At 37.6% G+C, this 22296-nt stretch overlaps 2 protein-coding genes across 9 annotated transcripts in view; both read right to left on the minus strand.

Annotated features, from left to right (window-relative positions):
• Window positions 1-1284: 1284 nt before the first annotated feature.
• On the minus strand, window positions 1285-11456 carry Bag2 (BAG cochaperone 2). Its single transcript, XM_027938187.2, has 3 exons — window positions 11270-11456; window positions 3112-3221; window positions 1285-1862 (listed from the first exon to the last, which is right to left on the minus strand). The coding sequence occupies exons 1-3, from the start codon at window positions 11380-11382 to the stop codon at window positions 1450-1452; spliced, it is 636 nt and encodes a 211-aa protein (XP_027793988.1). The 5' UTR covers window positions 11383-11456; the 3' UTR covers window positions 1285-1449.
• A 3623-nt stretch (window positions 11457-15079) lies between these two features.
• Znf451 (zinc finger protein 451) overlaps window positions 15080-22296 on the minus strand; it is an 88757-nt gene continuing 81540 nt past the window's right edge. For 3 of the 8 annotated variants that reach the window (XM_027938184.2, XM_071613292.1, XM_071613288.1), the window contains one exon: window positions 15080-15892. In XM_027938184.2, the coding sequence (XP_027793985.2) occupies window positions 15846-15892 (47 nt within the window). In that variant the 3' untranslated portion in view covers window positions 15080-15845. Of the gene's footprint in view, window positions 15893-16460; window positions 16557-17735; window positions 17992-18809; window positions 18865-22296 lie in introns of all 8 variants that reach the window. The other 5 variants (XR_011707723.1, XR_011707722.1, XR_011707721.1 and 2 more) reach the window with 5 other exon arrangements.

Raw genomic sequence — 22296 nt, forward strand, 5'->3', positions numbered from 1 at the left:
TTTTTTCATCTGTGCAACCTGATGACAGCAACTCAGAATCCATTGACAAACCAAGAACTATTGCCACAGATAGAATTAACATTTCCCCAAAATAGAAAGACTTAAATGAGCAGAGTTGGGGCTGGCAAAGATCAACTATGAATGTCCTCAGTATATCTAACTTGGCATCTTTTTTTTTTTTAACCCCTACCCCCAACTAACTTGGCATCTTTTGTACAGAAAATTCTGCTCAATCTTGTTTGCACTGAGAAATATAGATATATAAAATCAATCTGAATATTTTTTGTGATTACCTATATTCTAATAGAAATTGAGTTGAAGTATTTGTTTCACAGTATTTGGGGAAGTTGTGCTCAAAAGCACTAGTTAATTTTAACAAAGTTGTGCTATACTTTATTTATAAAAGAAGGATCAATACATTGGTCAGCCTTGTTAGTAAGCAAGATGCAAATTAAATTCAGGTGTTTTAAGTCTACAACTAGACAAATTTAAGGCTCAATGCTAGAATTTCAGTGAAATAACTACACTTTAATTGCTGAAGACAGACATTTCTGAATTCTTTGTATGAAAGTTATCAATTTATAAATATGTGTTAGGCCATGAAAATCTATATACCCCTTGACCCAATAAATCCACCTGCTGAGAATTTGTACAAAAATCAAAAACAAAGGATAAAGCTTAGTTAAGTTGCAGTAATAGCAACAAGTTGGACCACTACACAAAATAGAGCTTTTGAAACTGCAATTAAGCAGCCTTTATAGTGGCTTAAAGGAAGAAAAAAATAAAAGGCAAGGTTCAACACTGAAAGTTTAGACAACTAATGCATTTGAGAGATCAAGTGGACATATAATTGTTCAACTGTTGCAAAATTAGAGCTGCTTTTTCTCACGTTGCCATGTATATACAAAATACATTCGTACCGTAAGATGCACAAATCTTAAAAACAAAATAATCATGTAAATGCAGGTAAAGGTCCTTATGTTGTGATTCCTTTTATCCCTCTAAGCACAGTATTTAGTACTTGAGTGTACTGCGTGTGTGTATGTGGGGTGTGTGTGTGTACATGCATGCACATGTGTACACTGTTAGGGTAAGGAATTTCTAGCTAACTAAATGCTCATGTGCCTGTGTGTTTTCATGCCAGACAAAGTCCAGGAATGCTTTAACCCCGGCCGAATACATTTTTTTCTACATACTATGTATTCATTCATCCACAAAATAGTAAAATATATAGTGCTAGATCCTAGTACAAGATAAGAATTCAATCTAAAAACTTCTAGATAATTAAAATACTTTAAATTTTAATTATTATTTGCAAAAATGTTAACACTGGAGTATTTTCCTCATCTGAAACAACTGTATCAAGTAAGTGGTTATACCTGACAAAGAACTAAAATAGCATCTTATTATTTTTATATCATCATTTGTAGGTACCCTTAGGTTTCAAGACTACTTAAATTTGCTTTCAGCATTTTGTTGCAGAGTTTTAGAACCAGCTCCTTTAGAATGCTCCAATAGCTTGATGGCCTTGTCAGAATTTTCAATATTTCTAAGCAAAGTCTCTAATCTTCTCTTAATTTTCTTCTGATCTTCAAGAGCACAGCCAATTACTATAGATTGAAATTTTTGATCAACAGGCCCAGGTGGCACCTCAGACAAACATGCACTGTAGAGTGACATTAAATGATTCTTGGCATTTCCCAAATCATCCAGAAACTTATTGACCACCTCATCTATAATCCTTGTGGCATGCTTTAGGGATTCTTGCTGTTGGGGATTTCTAATTGTTTCTACTGAAACTTCAACGGTGAGGGTTCGTCCCATCAAACGGTTTGCAGTCAGATTTAATTCTTCTCTTTCTCCTAAACATAAAAAGTTTTGAAATATCAATCAATATGGGACACAAGCTTATTCATGTCAAGAACACTAAGGCATTCATTTATGGCTAGATTTATTTTCTATAAGAACTTGTGCTGTGAAAATTTTAAGGTGAAGACTAAAACTACAGCATGTAAGATTAACAGACGAAATACTAGAGGTCGCAGAGTACCTTTCTCTGAAAATCTGTGACAGTGTACCAAATGACTTCTCAGGTTCACATGTCTGCACAAGTGTGTGCAGGTTTGTTTCTGAGATGAAGAACAATCACATCATTGTGAGCAAGGAGCATACTAGGGTTTGTGCTGGGTAGAGCTGTGGTGATGAGACTGTACCATATGAGGGTGTGCAGGTGTGGCCAAGGAGTCAGAGCCATGACAGTAGAGAATAAGCTGGCCTCAAAACCAAGCACTGACTTCATCCCCTCCAGGCAGTCTGAGGAAGATCAGAGGTCCCGAATCGTGGCTGGCACAAGGAGGCAATGATGGTAAACAGGGCTCTGTCAACAGTGCACTATATAAAAAAGCCCATGATCTCCTCTTTGTCCTATAACCTCATTCCTAACTCATGACCTTGGGCCACAATAATGAAGAGACAAACTAGATCATGACCCATTGTGGATGTTTACCAGTTTGGATCTGAAGTTAAGCTTACTGTTCTATGACCCACTGGCTTACCCCATGGAGCACCAAAGGAACCCAGTTGGGAATCCAATGCCAAGGGAAGAACACCCCAGGGCCCTATTCCTCCACAGGCAGTGGCGTTCTTCAAATGAAGAGGACAGCACATCAGTGTCTTCTTTTGGTCCTGAAATTTACCTTTCCTCTGAATTTTCTCCATTTCCTCTCTAACTTACACCTCAATTCATCTCTTTTTTGCTCTCCTCTGCCTTCACTTTCCCCTTTATTCTCTGCTTTTCCGAGTCCAGGAACTTGGAAAAATTGAAGTTAAGAGTGTGAACCTGACAAGAGACACATGGCCTTATGGCTTGGGCCCCACTCTTCCAGAGCTTTCAGGCCTTTTCCAGATCTGGGGTAGGCAGCACATAGGAACAATGATCTCTACATAAGTGGCTGCTGTAATTGACAGCCACAGCTGCTCGATGTAGCTCACGTGAAATACTGAAGCCTAGTGTACGCATACCAGAAGTCGGGCAAAAACTGGCCCATGCTTATCACAAATCCCCTAAAGCAGTGTAAGAGAGGAGCCCCCTTCTGTGGAAATGGCTCTCACCGTCACTGATCTGCCTCATGTCCTGGCTATTTTGGATACTGTGGATCATTTCCAAGAGGATTTCTTTCTCTTGCTCAACAGCAGTTGCTGCTTCTCTTAAAGCTTCAACCCTATGTAAATTGGGGAAACAAAACAGTCATTAATTACATGGACGGTGTTCTTTTTATTAATTTTCTTCATTTTCTCATTCAATCCAAGTCAGTCTTAAAGGTTATTAGGAATGCATTTTAAAATTTCTTTAGACCTTTTTAAACATTTCATTTTTCTACTTTTTTTAATTCACTTACTTCACTCCCACTTTCATCTCTGCCCATAGAACAATTATTCTATTTGTTGTTTCTCTGTTATTACAAAATCTGTATTATTTGTATATTTGCATATTTTAAATCTATACCTTATCCCATTTTTAAAATTTCCATTTTGTTCAGAATAACCCAGGATTTTGGGTGTATGTCTAAGCAGTAGCTTCTAATTACTGTATATGTATAAACACCTAATGTTGCCTGTCCATTCCCAGAGATGGGCGCTCAGGTTGTCTACCATCTTCTCATTAAGGCAGTAACACTTAAAGTTGACAACATGTCCCCTATGGGCCTGAGAATTTGCATATTAATTTCTGGTTGGCAACAGACACTGCAATACCTGCTTTCATCTTGTCATATGTGAACCTAGTCTGGGATTGCCTTCATTTGAGATCCTGGGTTTTTTTCTTTTTCTTTTTTTCTGAGATGCTAAGTTGCTCAGGCTGGTCTCAAACTCAAAAGCCTCTTGCCTCAGCCTCCCCAACAGCTGGGATTTTACACATATGCCACAATGCCCAGTTATGAGGTCCTTATGATGATGGGATGGGTTAGTCTCTCGTTTGTGGTTTATGCTTTGAAGTTTTGTTTAAGGCCTTTCCCACCCCCCTAGGTCATAAAATATTTTGCTCCATTAAGTTCATAGTTTTATCTTTCTCATATTTAATCCACTAGAACCCATTCTTATATGTGGTTACATAAATATTTTATTTATTTTATCCAAATAGACATTTCCCCTCAAATTATTTACCACAAAATTCATCTTTCCCTACAATTTTATTATTTCTGAAATCTGTATTCCATATATTAGTGTATTTAACTGTTTTTATACCAACACCCATTTAAAAAATTTTTAAATTATACATGGACGCAATATCTCTATTTTATGTATTTATTTTTATGTGGTGCTGAAAATTGAACCCAGTGCCTCAAATGTGTGAGGCAAGCACTCTGCTATTGAGCCATAACCCCAGTCTTGCATTTTGCCTTAATATTTGGTAGAGTAGCCTCCCCCAACTGCCCAATTTTCTTTAAAGATAACTTAGCTATTTAATGGGACCTTTTTCCATTGTACAAACTGTTCAGTAAGTTTACTGGGTTCTAAAAAAAAAATTGGGAGAAATTTGACATCTTTATAATAAGAGTCATTTCTCTCAGGGGTATGATACATCTCTTCATTTAGATCTTCTATATTCTTTATTAAGAGTTTTGAAAAATTCTCCATAGTAGCCTTGTGGACTCTTTGAGTGTTCTAGATACATTGTAGATATCATTGATGTTGTGGATAACTCCAATTACATTTCTAATCAATGACTGTTAGTTCAAAAAATGCTGTTTTTATAGGTTCAAGATTGTAACTGGAATCCTTGATTTATACTTATTAATTTTAATGGTGTCTCTGTTGATTCTCTTGGTTCTTCTAGGATGACGATCATATCATTGGCGGGAAAAAAAAAAAAAAAAAAGACCGCTTGTGTCTTCTCCTTTCCAATCCAAATAGCTCTTGTTTTTTCCTTTGTAGTACTAAGGTCCTCTGGTACTATATGAAATGGTGGTGGTGTTGGGAGCATCTTTTGTCTTTTTCACAGATTTAAAGGCAAGCTTTGGTAGGTTTTTGGTGTAAAGCCCTGATCAAACTATAGAAGCACTTCTTTCTCCACCTCCTTCAACTAGACACACATGCCTCCTTCACTACACAAACACAAGAACATGCCCATTCACTAAAAAACTAGGTGGTAGAATTATGAAAGCAGGAAGAAAAAAATGACATGTTGCATAATTAAAAGTTGTCTGACATTTGCTTTTGAAAGGTTATAGTAACTAAGGTACCAAATCTTGTAAAATGACAGTGTCAGACTTATCCTCAGAATTTGGATGATCCTAGAAATACAGGATCATGGGAGATCTAACCTAGATTGTGCCTAAAGTGGGCACAGAAGGAACAACCTCACCAATATTTTGGCATGTCAATTCTGTGAAAGGATCCCCCACCTCTCTCCCCAGCCCCGCACATGCTTTTTTTCCATCCACTCACCCACCTGTTATACCCCAAAATAGCACTGAAAGGCTATATAACCACAGCATGGTTATTCTTCAAGATATTAAATATGTGTAGGATTCTGTGTTTATAGGAACCAGTAAAAGCAAAGAGCTGGTAAGAATCTTATGTGACAAATCTGGCTGGAAGACACAATCAAATATAATATTCCATAAAGTGGTAATAATACAGTATCAGGCCCTCTTCCTGCACCACTCACCATTTATTCAAATATTTTACAAAGTCTCACAGATATATGTGAAAGAGACTTAGTAGCCACTAATGAAATATTTATACTAAACACACCATGACTAATATTTAGATAACTGACACAAAAGAATCATGTGATTGGTAAATGAGAATAATAAATTTTTTAAACACTCCTGAGTTTGTATTCACATGTAAGATGATAAAGACAGAATTGAATGCTACAAGGCAGGCTGTACATACAATAGTGAGTTTGTGGAATTGTTAACAGATTAAAAGAAAAATGTAGAAAAAATGTAAATATGTCATATAAAGAGAAATTTTATCAATGAATAAGACCAAATGAAATTAGCTAGAACTCTATTTATGGGGGATTTTTTTTCCCCCATAAAACTTCTTTATACAGAACAGAAAGTGCCAGGGCCTTTTCCTCGCAAAAAAACAGATTTGATCTTTAAAGAACTTCTTGTACCTTTTCCCTTTCAAGGCAAAAGTAAACTGCCATTCTTCAAAATATGGATTCCAGGGGTGTTGGCACCAGGGGCTTTTTACTTTTTACTCTTCCTTCTTCCTGCAACCTTCTCTCCCCCGACCCTTAGACCCTTATCTACTAGGTGATCTTTTTCAAAACCCAAAGCCCCTTTGACAGGAACTTTTTCCTTAACAACTCCTCTTTCCTTTCCCTTGAAGTAATTAACACCTTTGGCATTGTTCATCTGTGTAGTATAGTAGTAGCAGTAGTATTTGTACTGTTTATCAGCTAGTATAGATTTGTCTATAGCTTTTTCATTAATTCCAGAAAATTCTTAGCTATTGTATCCTTGAATATTCCTGTCTCCCTTTCAATTATTTTCTTCTGGAACTCTGGTTTCATCTCACTTGGGCCACCTCACTTTTTCCTTCATGCTTTTAGTATCTCATCTGACAACACTTCTCTTGGCGGCAAAGGGCAGTTCTGTATTTACTAACAGATCTTGGAAGCAGCTACATGTCCAAATTGGGAAAGAACTTATCCTCACATCAAGGCTGGTCTGGGCTGTGCTCTTGGAAAACTCTCCATGTTAAATCACAACTAAGCAGACTCCCCCACCCCCTTCAACCCCAATCCTGGGGATTGAACCCAGGAGTGCTCTACCATCCCAGCTTTTTTTTTTTTTTAATATTTATTTTTTAGTTTTAGGTGGACACAATATCCTTATTTTATATTTATGTGGTGCTGAGGATCAAACTCAGTGCCTCATGCATGCTAGGCGAGCACTCTACCACTGAGCCACAACCTCAGCCCTCAGCTTTCTTTTACTTTGAGACAGGGTCTTGCTAAGTTACCGAGACTGGCCTTGTACTTGCAATCCTCCTGCCTCAACCTCCAAAATCACTGGGATTACAGGTTGCCCCACTGAAATGGGCTTCTAAGCAGGCTTTGACAAACAAACAAACAAAAGCCCCACTTTCATCGGAATATTACTGAGGACAAAACTGGAGTGTATGCAACCTAAGGTAGTCCCCAGGTCTTGGGCACCATACAAAATTTCTGCAGCTTAGGTATCAAAAAGACAAATTGGTGGGAGACTTGGGAAAGGTGCACACCTAACCTGGAGCTACTGATACCTTAGCTAATAAAGTGTGCAGTGAAAACTGTCTTGTGCTGCCACTTTCTGGCTATATGGCTTTGAGTACTTATTCACTCTTGGCTACAATTCCCTCACCTATGAAAAAGGGATAATGAGGAGATGGTGGCTATGACTAAATGAAGTAAAGAGGTGATGAGTTTAATGCAGTGACTGGTGCAGTGATTTAAAAAAAAAAAAAAAAAAATATATATATATATATATATATATATATATATATATATATGTATATATTTTTTTTTTTTCATATGTATGATGTGCTTAGAATTGGTGCTGGCATACATCAGCTTCACAGCAGTTATTATGTACTTACCATCACCACAAACTCATTTAATTAATAACAAGAATTCATTTTTCATCAAATGGAGGGAAAATGGGAAATGCTCACATTATGATTTATCTGAAAGAAATAATTTCCAAAACAGTATCTTATTTGATACTCCTCTGCATTTTAAAAAACTGCAACAATATTCCCTTAATATTTTGGGCAATGTGAAAAAATTGAAGTGTTTTTCTAATCATTAAAATATTAAAGTTTGGGCTGGGACTATAACCTAGCACAGTGAGGGACTGAGTTTGAGCCCCAGCACCACATAAAAATAAATAAATAAGATAAAGGCATTGTGTTCATCTACAACTAAAAATATATTTTTTTAACGTTAAAGTTCATTCACTATCAAGATACTGGTATAAAAAAGGGATGGGTATTTTCGTGTTAATAGCTACTCATCAGTAACGAGGCCTCAGGCAAGCCATTTAATCCCTCTAGACCTTAGTTCCCTCATTTCTAAGAGATAATAATATGTGCCCTTCTCCTACCTCAAAGGTTTCTAAGTTTTCAATGACAATTTTTATGGAACGTGTTCTTTTAAATTATAGGCTGTTATGCAGAATTAACTATGATGTTATCTTGCTTTTTGAGTCCTGGAACATTTCACACACCATGACAGACTTTAAGTGCTGAGAAACTTTAAGCCACAGGAATGATACACTTCATCTCCTGCCCAACCCTTCATTTCCCAGCTGTGCCCACAGCTGATGTGACAAAGGAAGGAATGACTATGATTAGTTTGGGGGAATGTGACAAAAGCCAATCTCCCTATTTCCCCTCTGCCAGTCTCTAATACCCATCCCCTAAACATTTTCCTTTTCTCCCTGGGCCTTCTAGGAGTCACTACGCCTGTCACACAGTGGGTGTTTAGTTTTTATTGAATGGAAGTTTAATATAATTTTCATCTTTTTTAGTAAAATCATATATCCATTCATACACCAACCCAACATTATGGAACACGACATATTTAAGAAAATTCAGGCACAAAGTGTTAGAGCCTGGAGAGCCAGTCTTCCAGTGTTCAAATTTGAAGTCCACTACTCTTTAGCTGTGTGACTTTAGACAAGTCATCTATGTGTTAGCCTCAATTTGTCATCTGTAGATTGGAGATAATAGCATGGGGCATTATATATAGATATTTAGACAGTGCTCATTAAATGAGTAAATGTTAACATATTATTTCTAAGTTATTATTACTGTTAGAAATAGCAATAATAAGCAGGGTGTCTTGAGCCACAGGCAAATGTGAACTTCAGATTCCACAGAATTGGTTTATTAAGAGGAAGTAAAGGAGATGAACTGACGGGGGAAAAAAGATTTTTAAAGGCTAGTGTAATAAAAATATTAGAAACCAATGGCAAGCTTTAAGTCTGTAGACCATGGCCAAACAATTTAAGGCATTTTAAACATCTTATAGGCCAGTTTATACCCCAAGTCATAGAGCATTTGGTATAATCCTGTTTTTAGTTTCATAGATGGAAGAAGTTTCTTCCACAACCAGCAGAATCAGTGTCGATGAGGAATTAGGTACAGACTACACTGTTTACCCAGCCTACTACTTTAAAGTCATAATTAATATGAAATCAAAGTAGAAAAGCAAAATTACATATAAGTTTCATGTGTTTTTCTAAAAGTCAATCTCCCCCTGGGCACAAGTCTAGTTTTTAATAGTGTAGGGGTCTGTGACACTGCCCTTATAGCTTCAAAAAGAGAAAAAAGAATTAATGGGAGCAGCATTAGCATTTTTCTGTTTTTGCTTACCTTCTGAAATACTTCTTTACTTTTCAGTATTACTTTTTTAAAGGAAGAATAAAAAATTCCTTAAAATGGACAATTAGACACATATTAATTAGGTTTTCCTCTTTGGTGCAAATGTTAAGCAAGTTATTTTCATTAATTAAACATTAGAATATAATAATACTCAAAATCAGAGGTTTGCTTTTAAAAAGAAGCACTCAGAGTACTTTTGTACATACCACATACATGGGAGGCATTAATTCAAGTTTGAGTACAATGACTCAGCTTGAAGCAAAGAGGCGAAAACATCCTCCTCAAGGCTTTAAGAAAAAGTTTTCTGACTATCCAAGAGAGACTGAAATGATTGAGAATATTCTCAAAGATCTAAAGACTGTGGATCACTGCTACAAGAAAAGAACTATTCCTCAGAGGGCTTTTGATCAGTAGCTGGGACCACTGATCTGTAGTTCCCCAATTTTGCTCCACTTTCTCTGCCAGTGAGCAGGTGAGTTGATATTTTTGTGAGATCCCTTAAACAGCATTACCTCTCCCTTCCATTTGTCTCATTCTGAGCAGATTCCCAGAACCAGGTGCAGGGCCCTAGTTTCTCTATCTGGTGCAGTTCATAAAAATGCTGTAGGTGGAAAATTTCTCACTTTCTAGCACTTTTCTCCCAGTAGTAACAAATACCTAAAATGCCAGGAGATACTGTGGTTATTAATGTGTTATGTGGGGTGTTTTGCCTTATGATTACAGGGAGATAAAGACACAGGCAAGTGCTTCTTAAGCTTTCTGGCTCACATTCTCCTATCTTTATCCAGAACCTGGCAAAAAAACTATGCAGTTTCAGGAGACAGCAGGTGCCTTAGCAAGATTTTCATTATTTATACCTGCGTACAATAAAAATTTACACAATAGAGCTGGGATTGTGGCTCAGAGGGAGAGCTTTTGCTTTGTATTCGTGAGGCACTGGGTTCAATCCTCAACACCACATAAAAATAAAGATATTGTGTCCACCTATAACTAAAAAAATAAATATTTTTAAAAAATTTACACAGTAATTTCAGAGATATTTACAGGATGTTTAAAAACGTTCACATTAAGTACATAAAATTTGGCAAACACAGTTAAAGAAAAATGTTTTCAAAATTTACTAATACTCAATTATTTAGAAAATTCTAACCAATGAAATAAAGAAATTCTATACAAGTCTGATTTCTTAGTAAAACCATAAGCAGATGAAGATACTACCTTTTCGCACTTTTAGGCCAAGGACTGGCACTTTAAAGGTGTGAGCAGTATCTTCCATGCTAGGGGGTGCTCAATAAATATTGAGACTAAGGGACTGGCTGAGTACCATACAGGAGGTTAGGGGAGTACAAGCCAACTGCGTTCATCCCTTGGTTTATCTCACCCCTCTCTAACTCTGGCTCTAGAGGGGATTCCTGGCCCCCCAACTCACCTTTCTTTTTTGCTGTCAAGTGTTTTGGAGCAAAAAAAAAAACCCTCATAACACACCAGGAGCCACTAGAAACTGCTGCCTCCTTTAAAAGTGCATAATTGGGAAACATTTAAGCTTAAGGAAGCTGGGACCACGCAGAAGGTTCTAGAATTTCTATAGACCCAGGGTGCCGTCTTAATCCCTAGTGATGTCACCATCTCTTCTGATTTTTCTGTGCTCCCAAACGCACGTCCAGGTGTATTAGTGAGAACGTGGCCACCGCGCTCACAGGTTTAGTTGAATCGGATGCATTTTTCTCTCCGACCAGGGGAGGAATATCCGCTACGAAACAAACTGCATCCTCTCCACCCACAACAAATCGCAACAAGCAACCCGTCCCGCCGCAGCCTGCCCGGGACTGGGCCCGGGACGCCCGCGGCCTCTGCCCGCGCCGCCCGCGAGGGCTCGGCGGCTCACCTGAGCTCCAGCTGGTCTAGACTCTCCAGCAGGCGGCTGGAGCGGTCGGCCATGGAGGAGGAGCGGCAGAAGCGCCCCTCGTTGGCTTTGGCGTTGATCTTCGCCTGAGCCATCTGAGCCTCCGAGGCGGGGCGGCAGAGAGGTCACCGGCCTCTCCGGCGGTGGCGAGCAGAGCGCTCCCGGGGCCGCGGGCGTCGCCGTCACCGCGCGGGGCGCCCGCCTCCCTCTGACGCCCGTGGGGGCGGCCCGGGCAGACGCGCCGACTCCGCCGCTGCCGCGTGGCCAAAGAAGGACAGGCGCACCGCCTGCGGCAAGGGTACGAGTCGGAGAGGGGGCTCGCCGAGGGGCCGGTGGGGCTCGGGCTTGAGACGCCGCCAGGCCGCCGCAGAAAGGGGAGGTCCTGAGCTGGCGGCTGCCTCCCGCAGCGGACTCGGGCCGCGGAACCCGAAACCGGGGCGGGGGGCACCCCTGAACACCCAGCCTCGCTCGTGGCCCCGACTTTCCGTGCTGCCTGAAAGGATATCCGCCTGCGAAGGTACCTAACGGCAGACAGGCAGGAGCTGCACTGCCCACTATGGCTTCATTTGTTCTCCAGTACCCACATTCACAGCCAGAACAAAACCCGCTGGATCCTTTGATGTGTGGAAAAAAGGTCCCTCTGTGAAACAGAAGGTCTCTACACCGCTGGCAGTCTACACTGGCCTGACAAGTTGGGTTACCATTTTCCTGAGATGAGAAAAATGAAAGCCTGGACAACACTGAGGCAAAGTTATAAAGAACAAGCTACCACATCTTTCCCTGTCTACATGTGGGAAATAGGTGAACTGCTCCACTTCCACCCTAACGAAGGGATTTTTTAGTGACTTTGTTTTTCTTGTTGAAAAAATTATCTGTTACTTCACATCCAACTTAAGTCTCCTGTTAACAATATAAAGATGCAGTAGGCCCTTAGGTCAGATGCTTACAGGTCAGTAAAGGACCGACTAGGGCTAGGAATAAAAAGATTTTTTATTTAAAAAATTGTGCTTTAGTTCCCTCTTATGATAGTTCTGTGCCTCATACTGCGGAGATGAAAATGTACAGGGCACAGAAAATAATAAATAATAAATCTTTGAAGCTGAATCACGACCTTCAAAGTTATCTTAACCCTTGGTCCCAGTTCCACCCAAACGCATGGGATTATTTGACCTCATTAAACGTTATTTGTCATTTTATGACAGAAACTTGAAATATAAACACACTTTGTGAATAGTCTGAAAGTCTTATAATTTGACTTTAGAATCGTCCTGGAATCTGTCACATTCTAGATCCAATCCATTAATAAATACCGTCATTGGGGCTGGGGATATGGCTCAAGCCGCAGAGCGCTCGCCGGGCATGCAGCCCGGGTTCATCCTCAGCACCACATACAAACAAAGATGTTGTGTCCGCCGAAAACTAAAAAAATGAATATTAAAAAAATTCTCTCTTTAAAAAAAAAAAATCCCGTCATTTTTGCCTTCAGAATAGATTCTTCCTTTTCATTGGACTTACACCATTCCAGTCCAAGCCACTTAGTCAGTTACACCTGGATTATTGCAATTCCTTCCTCTCTGGCCTCTGTGTCTACCTTTGCCTCTTATGTATTTTCAATATAACCAAATAAGGCACACCACACCACTTATTCTCAGAAACTTTTAATGGCTTCTCATTTCACAGTAAAAGCCAAGGTCCCCAAAAAAGCCTTAAGGACTTGTCTTTTACTCTTAAACTCATCCTGCTTTAGTCATACTGACATTTTGCTTTTCCTTGAATATACCAACTTCCCCTCTAGACTTTCTCATTTTCCACCTGGAACATTCCTCTCTATATAGATACTCCCCAGTTAGAATGAGGTTACATTCTGATGTAAGTTGAAAATATCATAAATCAAAAATGCACTCAACCTACTAAACAGTAGGCTTAATACACTCAACCTACTGAACAACATTGCTCAGTGGTACAGGGCACGGCATACCCTCATGCTGGGAGCTGCAACTCGCCCATGCAGGGCCTGAGAGAGTATGGCAAAACATTAACCTGGGACAAGATCAAGATTCAAAATATGGTTTCTCCTGAATGTATATAGCTTTTGCACCATCCTAAAGTCCAAATAAATAAGTCAAACCACCCTAAGTCAGGGACCACCTGTATATATTTGCATGGCTCATTCCTTCACCTTCCTCAGGTCTTTGCTCAAGTTCACTGATCAATGAGATCTTTCTTGACTATCCTAATAGAGAGCCTTCCCTCCCTCAGCTCCCTGCACTGTTTATATCCTTCCTTCTTTATTTACTTCATTATACTTATCACCATCGGATACACTGTTTTATTTACTTGTTTACTATTTAATACTCCCACAGTGTGTGTTCCATACCGGGCATGGAGCTTTGTTTTGCTCACTGGTGTGTGTCATTTGCTGAGAACTGTTGCCTGCATATAGTAGGTATTCAATAAGTATTTTGTTAGTAGATGGTAAATAAATGAATGGTAGAATGAAAAAAATCAGCATCTATGTCAGGATTAGAAACATTTACTTTTGATAATATACCTTTCCTTAATGTATTCTACTAGTTACATCTCCTATGTCTAAGTTAAGTCCAAATTATAATTTTAAAATGATTTTAATTAATGAGTAGAAATACAATCAGTGACAATTATAAATTTAAACATTAAATAACCCAATTATCTTTACTTAAGGTGAAACACCCCTTTCTTATTATACCAAAAGCTTCAGTTACTAGCATAACACACCAAGAAACCTTAACAGAGCACCCGTTTTCATCACACCTGTGTGTCATTGCTAACAGAGATGCTACCTGCTCTTGCCCCACATCCACTTAACTACTCTTCTCTCTGGAATGTCCCTTCTGCTTCTCACTATTTAGCAAACTCCTGCAGATATGTTTAAGGTCCAGCTCCATTACTGTATAGCCTAGTGCCTGACAACTTTAACATAAAAATTAAATGCACAATGTGGTCATTTTAGAAACATGATTAATAAATCCTCAATATACAATGCCAACCTTTAAAAATGCAAGTAGGAAGAGAAATGACATTAAAGAAATAAAAACACAATTTGGTTTCAAATATAGATTGAAAAGACTATAGTTAATAAACCAGCAATCTGTTGAACATTAAAATATCTAGTGTCAAAAAAAAAATATCTAGTGTCAGAGAAAAAAACAAAATTTTGGCCATGATATCTTTCCATCTGAAATATAAAGAAAAACTGTATAGAAATATTTTTTTACATTTAGTAAATAATTACTAAAAATTTTTAGAGATGAAGATGTTTTTAGTTAAATAACATGAAGCATATGTGAAGATAATATTAGTCCTTTTTAGTTTTCCACTTATGCAATTTTTACAAAAATTATAACAAGGCTTCAACATATAAAAATAGGGAATACCAAATGTATGAAATAGACAATTCAGTGAATTTGAATAACTAAAGTGAAAATACTCCATATGAAACTAAATTTTAGAGAGTTAAGGAAAATTATTCCTGAGAAGACCCTCAACATTTCCATTACTATTATTATTTTATTTATTTATTTTTTGTAGTACTGGGAATTGAACCCTTAGCCTCACATATTCTAGCCAAGCATTCTACAATTGAGCAATATCCCCAGTCCTTTTTATTTCACTTTGAGACACAAGTCTTGCTAAGTTGCCCAGGCCATGATCCTCCTGCCTCAGCCTCCAAAGCTGCTGGAATTACACATTTGCCCAGCAACAAACATTACTTTTGAAGAAAATTACGCATATAAAAATATATAAGAAGAGTAATATTATTAAAATAAGTTTAATTCTATGCATATATTTTGACATTCCTTTAAACAGTAGATCATACAAGTCACATAAAAGTCTAAGCATGTAAAAGGAATGGAAAAGGTTTCATTTTAGTTTTTTTGAAAAAAGTGTGCTTTTATTTTAGCAATGAGATTCTCTAAATAAAGCAAGAATATATATCTGTGTGATACCCACAAAGAACATCACTGGTAAAATTTTTAATCTGATTTAATTATCAATTTCCATTACCCTCTTCTAATAATCATAACCAAAGATCTCAAAGGTATTATATATTAGTGCCAGATGAGACATAGAATTTACGGAAAAACTTGAGTTATGGCACCTTTATTTATACTCATTTTTCAATCCTAAAAAAATAAACTAGAATCATCTGTACAGTACAAAGAAAAAAAGGAACTAATGATACTTGGAAACCAAACAATAGGCAAAACTTTCCTTTTTTTCTTTAATCCTTTTAACCTAAATATATGAATTCTAAGTTAGTTGGGAAACTGTGATACCTATATATTAGAATACATGATCTATATATGCATTAACATGTATTCTATTCCTTTGATACAATTTTGTACAGTAGCACAAAAAATACAAAGCAAATATGATATTGTGAACATATCAACACAAAAACATGTTTTCAGATACGTTTATACTAGTAGGTTTCTGGTCTCCTTTAGAAAACAAACTCAAGAATTCATTATCCTGAGTCTCTTCAAGGCCACTTGATGTTTTGTGGTTATATCTTTAATTACATTTCCTCAAGACTTCTTCTAATAGCTTCTTCTAATTCCACATCTGTATTAAAAAACAGAATTTTAAAACTTAGGGCAGAAAACTAATCAACATGTTCTTTATGTAAGTTTTATCAACTATATTCATCTTTGCAAGAAGGAAAGAAAAATCAAAATTGAAGAACTTAGGCTATATTGGAGTTTCTCTGTATTATTTGAATATTTTGAACTGAGTATCTGGATATGATAATAACTACATATTTGAACTTAAAAGTTATTTCTATTTAGGGATGCAGAAAGTCAACAAATTTTCAGTCACTCACACATACATAATCACTTGTTTCAATATTGAAAGAAATCCTTATCACTTATTTCCTAAAAGACTTGAAGTGATACATATAAAGATGAAGTTGAAACAGAAAGGTTAACATTATGAAACAGCAAAAATCTCACAGGTTATTAAATTTTACTTTTTGTTTTGTCAACTATACTTCAATAAAGCCTGATGAGAAAAATCAGCTCTAAACTTTCTAGCATCTTAGGCAGAGTGAAACTCATGGCTATATAATGTTATCTGAGAAATGTATGTATACACACACAACTCATTTAACCAATATTTATTGAATGCCCACCATATACCAGGAACAAGAATATAACAGCAAACAAGAAAGACATCATTGGGCTCAACAGGTCTCTCTCCATCTCTTCCCTGGGAATGCTTCTAAAACCTAGGAGGGTAGAATTAGGGGTCAACTCCTTCCTTTCACTGGTTTCTCATACCAGATTTATCTTATCATACATGGTTCACAGCCTCCCAGAGCCTCCTTAGTTTACAGGCACCAGTGATTCCTCTAGGATGCAAGTGTAGTTTCCTCTGAGCAGGGGCACTGTTACGGTGTCTGCAATTTAAAATACTACAAACTAGTATAAACTGTGCATTAAATTAAAGGTACATTCTAAGGTCACAGAGTTGCCCTGAGATGAACTCAAAGGGATGAGTTAACACAAAGTAAAGCCAAGACATTTCTAGTGAAGAATAAGGTGATAAGACTTGAATAAGATAGAAAATGTTATTATGTAGTTACAGTAAGAAAGAATGTGGTACTAGTGTAAGAATATACAAAGAGACCAAAAGAACAGCAGAGGAATTTCAGAAACAGACCCATGATTATATGTACACTTTAATTGCAAAGGTAATACTACAACATACAAGGGAAATAGGGTCTTTTTAATAAATGGTGGTAAATCAAATGATAAGTCATATAGGAAAAATAATTTTATCCCTATCTTAAGGAAAACACAAAAACGTATTTCTGATATTCTATATATCTGTGAGAGGCAAAATGAAAAAGCTTTTATAAGAAAATATAGGGCAGTATGTTTATGATCAGTGTAGATGAAGATTTATTAAACAAAATTCAAAAACCATTATGGAAATGATGGTGAATTCCACTGAATTAAAATTGTGCCCACCAAAAGGTGCCATTACACTTGGGAGGCTGAGGCATGAGGATCACTTGAGCCCAGAGTTCTAAAACCAGTCTAGGTAACCTAGTGGGACAATATCTCAAAAAATAAAAAGGACTAGAAATATAGCTCAGTGGAAGAAAGCCTCTGGGTTCAATCTCCAGTACCCCCCCGCCCCCCCAAAAAAGACAAAAAGAAAAAAACAGGAATGTTCACAGCTGAATTACTTATATTAGCCATGAAGTATAAATTAAGGGAAGGGAGATGGGAATAGGAAAAATAGCGGAATGAATTGGACATAACTTTCCTATGTTCATATGTGAACACACAACCAGTGTAACTCCACTCTGCCATGCGACCAGCGCAGGCTTCATGAAAGAAGGTTCGGTTCATAAGAAACTGCTAGTGAGTTTTGAATTAAAGAGACAGACTCTCATTACCTTTAACACCAGCTCTGAGATGGCTTCTCCTAGCTCCCGCCTCCAGCCACCTAATGCGGTGGTGAGGTTTACAGAAGAGACTAGCGAGAGAGGGAGAGCTCGCCAGGGAGTGAGCTTTTATTGGGGAACAAAAAAAATTCCAGGGAAAATCCCATCCAATGAAGGTTAAGGGGGGGCAGCATCCCAAGGTCAAGGACGATGATTGGGTCTTCAGGTCAGTGGCCAGGCATGTCTCTACACGGACAAGCCCTTGGACCTGGGAAAGGGTGGGGAAGGCTTTTAACACAGCTGTGTCTAAGCGCCTCTCACCCAGCCAGGGAGGTAACTCAAATCACGTGCAAGGATGGCCTCCCACACTCCACATCATGTACAACCACAAGAATGGGAAGTTTATACTCCATGTATGCATAATATGTCAAAACATATTCTACTGTCATGTATATCTAAAAAGAACAAATAAAAAAATTTTAAAAGTCTGTAAATAATTGGTTGTAGTATATACATAGATTATTACATAAGTATTAGAAATAAACCAAAAAAAAAAAGAAATAAACCAAAGCTACATAACAAAACACAGATGAATCTCTAAATCAATGTTGGTTAAAGGAAACCAGACCCAGAATACTATAGCCTATACTTATATTCAATATGATGGACACTAACTTATGTGGCTATTTATATTTAAAAATTAATTAAAATTAAATGAAATTTAAATTCAATATCTCAATCAAGTCCCATTTCAAGTGCTTAATACCCATGTGACTGGTGGCAACCATATTGGACCATATTTGGACAGTAATGGTCCATAAGATCCCATCTAAATGAAGTTAAAAATCAAGCACTACTATTGTGTTGAAGTTACAAAGTGGTTACTAAGCTTTGGAAAGGAGAAGAGGGGAAGTAACTAGAAGAGAACATGAGGGGGACTCTTCTAGCGTACTAACTGTTAAGGGCTGAATTGTGTCCCTGTAAAAGATATGTCCTACCCACCCCCCATGTCTTAGCCCATTTTTGTGTTGCTATACCAGAATACCTGAGGCTGGGTAAATATAAAGAAAAGAAATTATTTCTTACAATTCTGGAGGTTTAGAAGTCCAGGGTCAAGGGGCCTGCATCTGGTGAGGGCCTTCTTGTTGCATCATCCCAGGGCAGAAGACAGAAGGACAAGAAAGCACGTGCACAAAACAGCAAGAGAGGGCTGAACTTGATATTATAACCACCCACTCTAAATAAACCCAGTCCCAAGATAACATTCATTTATGAAGGCCTCATACCCTAATCGCCTCTTTAGTTCCACTTTCTACTTATTAATACCATCACAATGACAATTAAATTTCAAGTTTTGGGGGAGACATTTGACACAGCAATTAGACATTATTTCTAGAAAATAATCTGATTTGAAAATAAGGTCTTTGCAAGTATAATTAAGATGAGGTTATTTGGGTGTCTTCCCCCACCCCCTGCAGTGCTGGGGATTGCATCCAGAGCCTGGTACATGCTAGGCAAGCATTATACTACTGAGCTATACCCCCAGCCCTAGGGTTAGTTTTACTAGTCTTAGCCCTAGGGTTAGTCTAGTAAGACTGTTATCCTTATAAGAGGAGGAAAATACCATGCAAAGGCAGACATATAGGGAGAAGAGGACCACATGAAAATGGAGGCAGATACTGAAGTGATAAATATATAAACTAAAAAAATGCCTAGGATTGTCAGTAATTGCCAAAAGCTACAAGAGGGTACATAGTCCTGTTGAAAGCTTGATTTTAAACATTTAGCTTCCAAACTGATAGAAATTAAATTTCTATTGTTTGAACCCACTCAGTTTGTAGTAATTCGTTAAGGAAGCCTTAGGAAACTAAAATATTGGAGGTGATTTACTTTTTAACCAGAGAGGTGGTTAGCTACTTTATAAGATGTTTTGTATATTTTGTGTGTGCATTATATCACACATGCACACACATACAGAATCAAGTACTAGAAAAATACCAGCATGTAAGTCAGGAGGAGAGGACCAAAGTTGAAGTGTTCTAAAGTCCTTCTACTGCAAAAGGTGGACAAGATACAGGTATAGTTTAGTTTTTAAATTATGGTGTGTGGGGCGTGGTAAAATTTGAAGGTAACCATAAAATAACTCGCTAACCAATTTTTTAAAAAAGAGAAAGCTTAGACTGAAGTAGCAAAAAAATAAATACAAACATACCAGTATCTACAGTGAGCTTATATGAATTAAACTTGCCAATTAAAATTGGATAAAAAACAAAAAACAACTATATGGTTTCACTTCCAATAATAGCAGAGTAGCTTATATTGGATTAATCCTCCCATAGATAAGATTATATACACACATGTGTGTGGTGTCTGTGTGTGCACGTAGATATTTTTCCCTGTACTTGGCATTAAACCCAGGAACTTTTGTGTACTAGGCAAGTGCTCCACCATTGCTCCACCACAACCAGTCCCCACAGATACAACTATATACTACTTCAAGACACTGTAGAGTAATAAAGACACAAAGAAAAAAAGAAAGAAAGAAAAACAGGTACAAACAAACAGATGTTGACCCTTAAAATAAATGAATATTACAAGGTTAAATTTATAGCTTTATCAGTTTTGCCTTAGGGTACTTTCCATTCCTTATGCAGTAAGATGAACAAACTTCATTTAGAAAGCCAAACTCTTAGTGGCTTGAGTAATCAAGATAGGGTGTCCATCTACAGAGAAGCTAGAAAGTGTGGGGGTGGGGATGGGGTATAAGAGGTATATCCCAGGGCTGGGGCTGGGGCTCAGCAGTAGAGCGCTCGCCTGGCCCATGCAAGGCCCTGGGTTCGATCCTCAGCACCACATAAAAATAAGTAAATAAAATAAAGGTATTGTGTCCAACTGCAACTAAATAAATAAATATTTTTTAAAAAAGAGGTTTATCCCAGAGAAATGAGAAAGCAACAAAGAAGGTTCCCCTAAATCTATAAGTACTGAGTTTACTTCAGAAGTGTAAGTATGCATCATACATGAGAAAAGATTCATTCCCCAGTGAATATCAACAGCTGGAAACCCAAAACTTCGAATAAGCAATTTTAGCTGTTGCTTGCTATTGGGGGAACAGTTTGAAGTCTGAATTTAGCAGAAATAAAAATATATTACAGGGCTAGGGCTGTAGCTCAGTGGCACAGCCCTTGCCTAGCATGTGTGAGGTACTGGGTTTAATCCTGAGTACCACATAAAAAATTAAATAAAGGCATGCTGTACATCTACAATATTTAAAAAAAAATTACAATGAAATATTATTCTGAGCACATTCACATTGGGACATTTGAAAATTTAGGTAAAATGTACAAATTTCTTGAAAATCACAAAACTTCAAACTGACATAAAATAAAAACTGAAAAATCTGTGTATCTACAGATAGATTAAAAAAAAATCCAGGCTAGATAGTTCATCAGTGAATTCTATGAAACATTTAAGAAAGAAATAAAAACCACTCTTGGGGTGAATTTAATACAGTGGGAGTGTAGTCAGCTCCAAATACACATACCTTCAGGGATACACTGAAACACTGGCAGAAATAATTTTATCAAAACTCTGGGAAAAAAACAAAGGTTTGCAGCAACCAAGCAAATGCTGAATTAAAAAGGAGAAAAAGAAAAATGACAACATAAAGACAGCAGAAAAGCCTCTGGTATCTGTATTTTGCCTTTTCCCCACTATTTCCTCCCCAACTTGGCAGTAGTCTTGAAGACAGCAGCCCATTCCCAGTATGGGATCCTGGTCCCTGGTTCCAGAGAGAGCAAAAATCTTACTCACAAATTGTTGTGTTTGTTTTAATCTATCTGGGAGCTAGCTGAAGGACAAGCTCAAAGCATTCATCTATTTCACCTAGCTTAGGACCTATTCATCTATTTCACACCAAGTAGTGCTGGAAAAAATGTAAGGCCCACAGAGATTGGGTCAAAAGATTACGGGTAGACTACCTAAAGCCTTGGAGGAAAACCCAGGAAGAGAATTTCTTTAGGAAATAAAGCACTGAAAAGTGGTTGTGTGTACTGAGCAATTTAGAAAGCCAAGTATGTGCCCAGGACAAGATATAAGCTGAGAAAACACCCGAAAAGACCCTTAACTTTCATCACTGCCCAGTCTATAGAGTTAATGTGAGTCTGAATAAATGTGCAAAGGAGGGCCCCAGCATAGAGCCAACCTGCAAAGATTAGGAGTGGTATGTTTGTGTTTGTTTTGAGCCCCTGGCATTCAAGAAATCTGTGAAAACACTAGCTGAACACAAACTAAAGGAAGAGAGACTTCAGTGATTGCATACAAGGAATACAGTTTTTGCAAAAGTAATATGGAAAAGTAAGCAAAAAATGTACAACTGCTCAATTTAATAATCAAGAAAACTGCTGAATTCAACGATCAAGAACAGTAAACCCAGTAAACAAAAACAGTAAACAGTAAAAGGAAAAGAACATGATTTCCAGAGGTAACACGTTATAATATTCAATTATCTAGTTTTCAACAATGAAACAAGAACAAAAACAAACAACAATGAACATATGAACAAAATTATAGT

This window comes from Marmota flaviventris, chromosome 6 (genome assembly GCF_047511675.1).
Source record: "Marmota flaviventris isolate mMarFla1 chromosome 6, mMarFla1.hap1, whole genome shotgun sequence".
In the NCBI taxonomy this organism is placed as follows: domain Eukaryota; kingdom Metazoa; phylum Chordata; class Mammalia; order Rodentia; family Sciuridae; genus Marmota; species Marmota flaviventris.

Coding starts and splice junctions, on each gene's coding strand:
- Bag2 (XM_027938187.2), bottom strand. CDS start 11,382: ATGGCTCAGGCGAAGATCAACGCCAAAGCCAACGAGGGGCGCTTCTGC. Junction 3,222..11,269: donor CTAGACCAGCTGGAGCTCAG/GTGAGCCGCCGA, acceptor CAATTTACATAG/GGTTGAAGCTTTAAGAGAAG. Junction 1,863..3,111: donor CATGAGGCAGATCAGTGACG/GTGAGAGCCATT, acceptor TTTTATGTTTAG/GAGAAAGAGAAGAATTAAAT.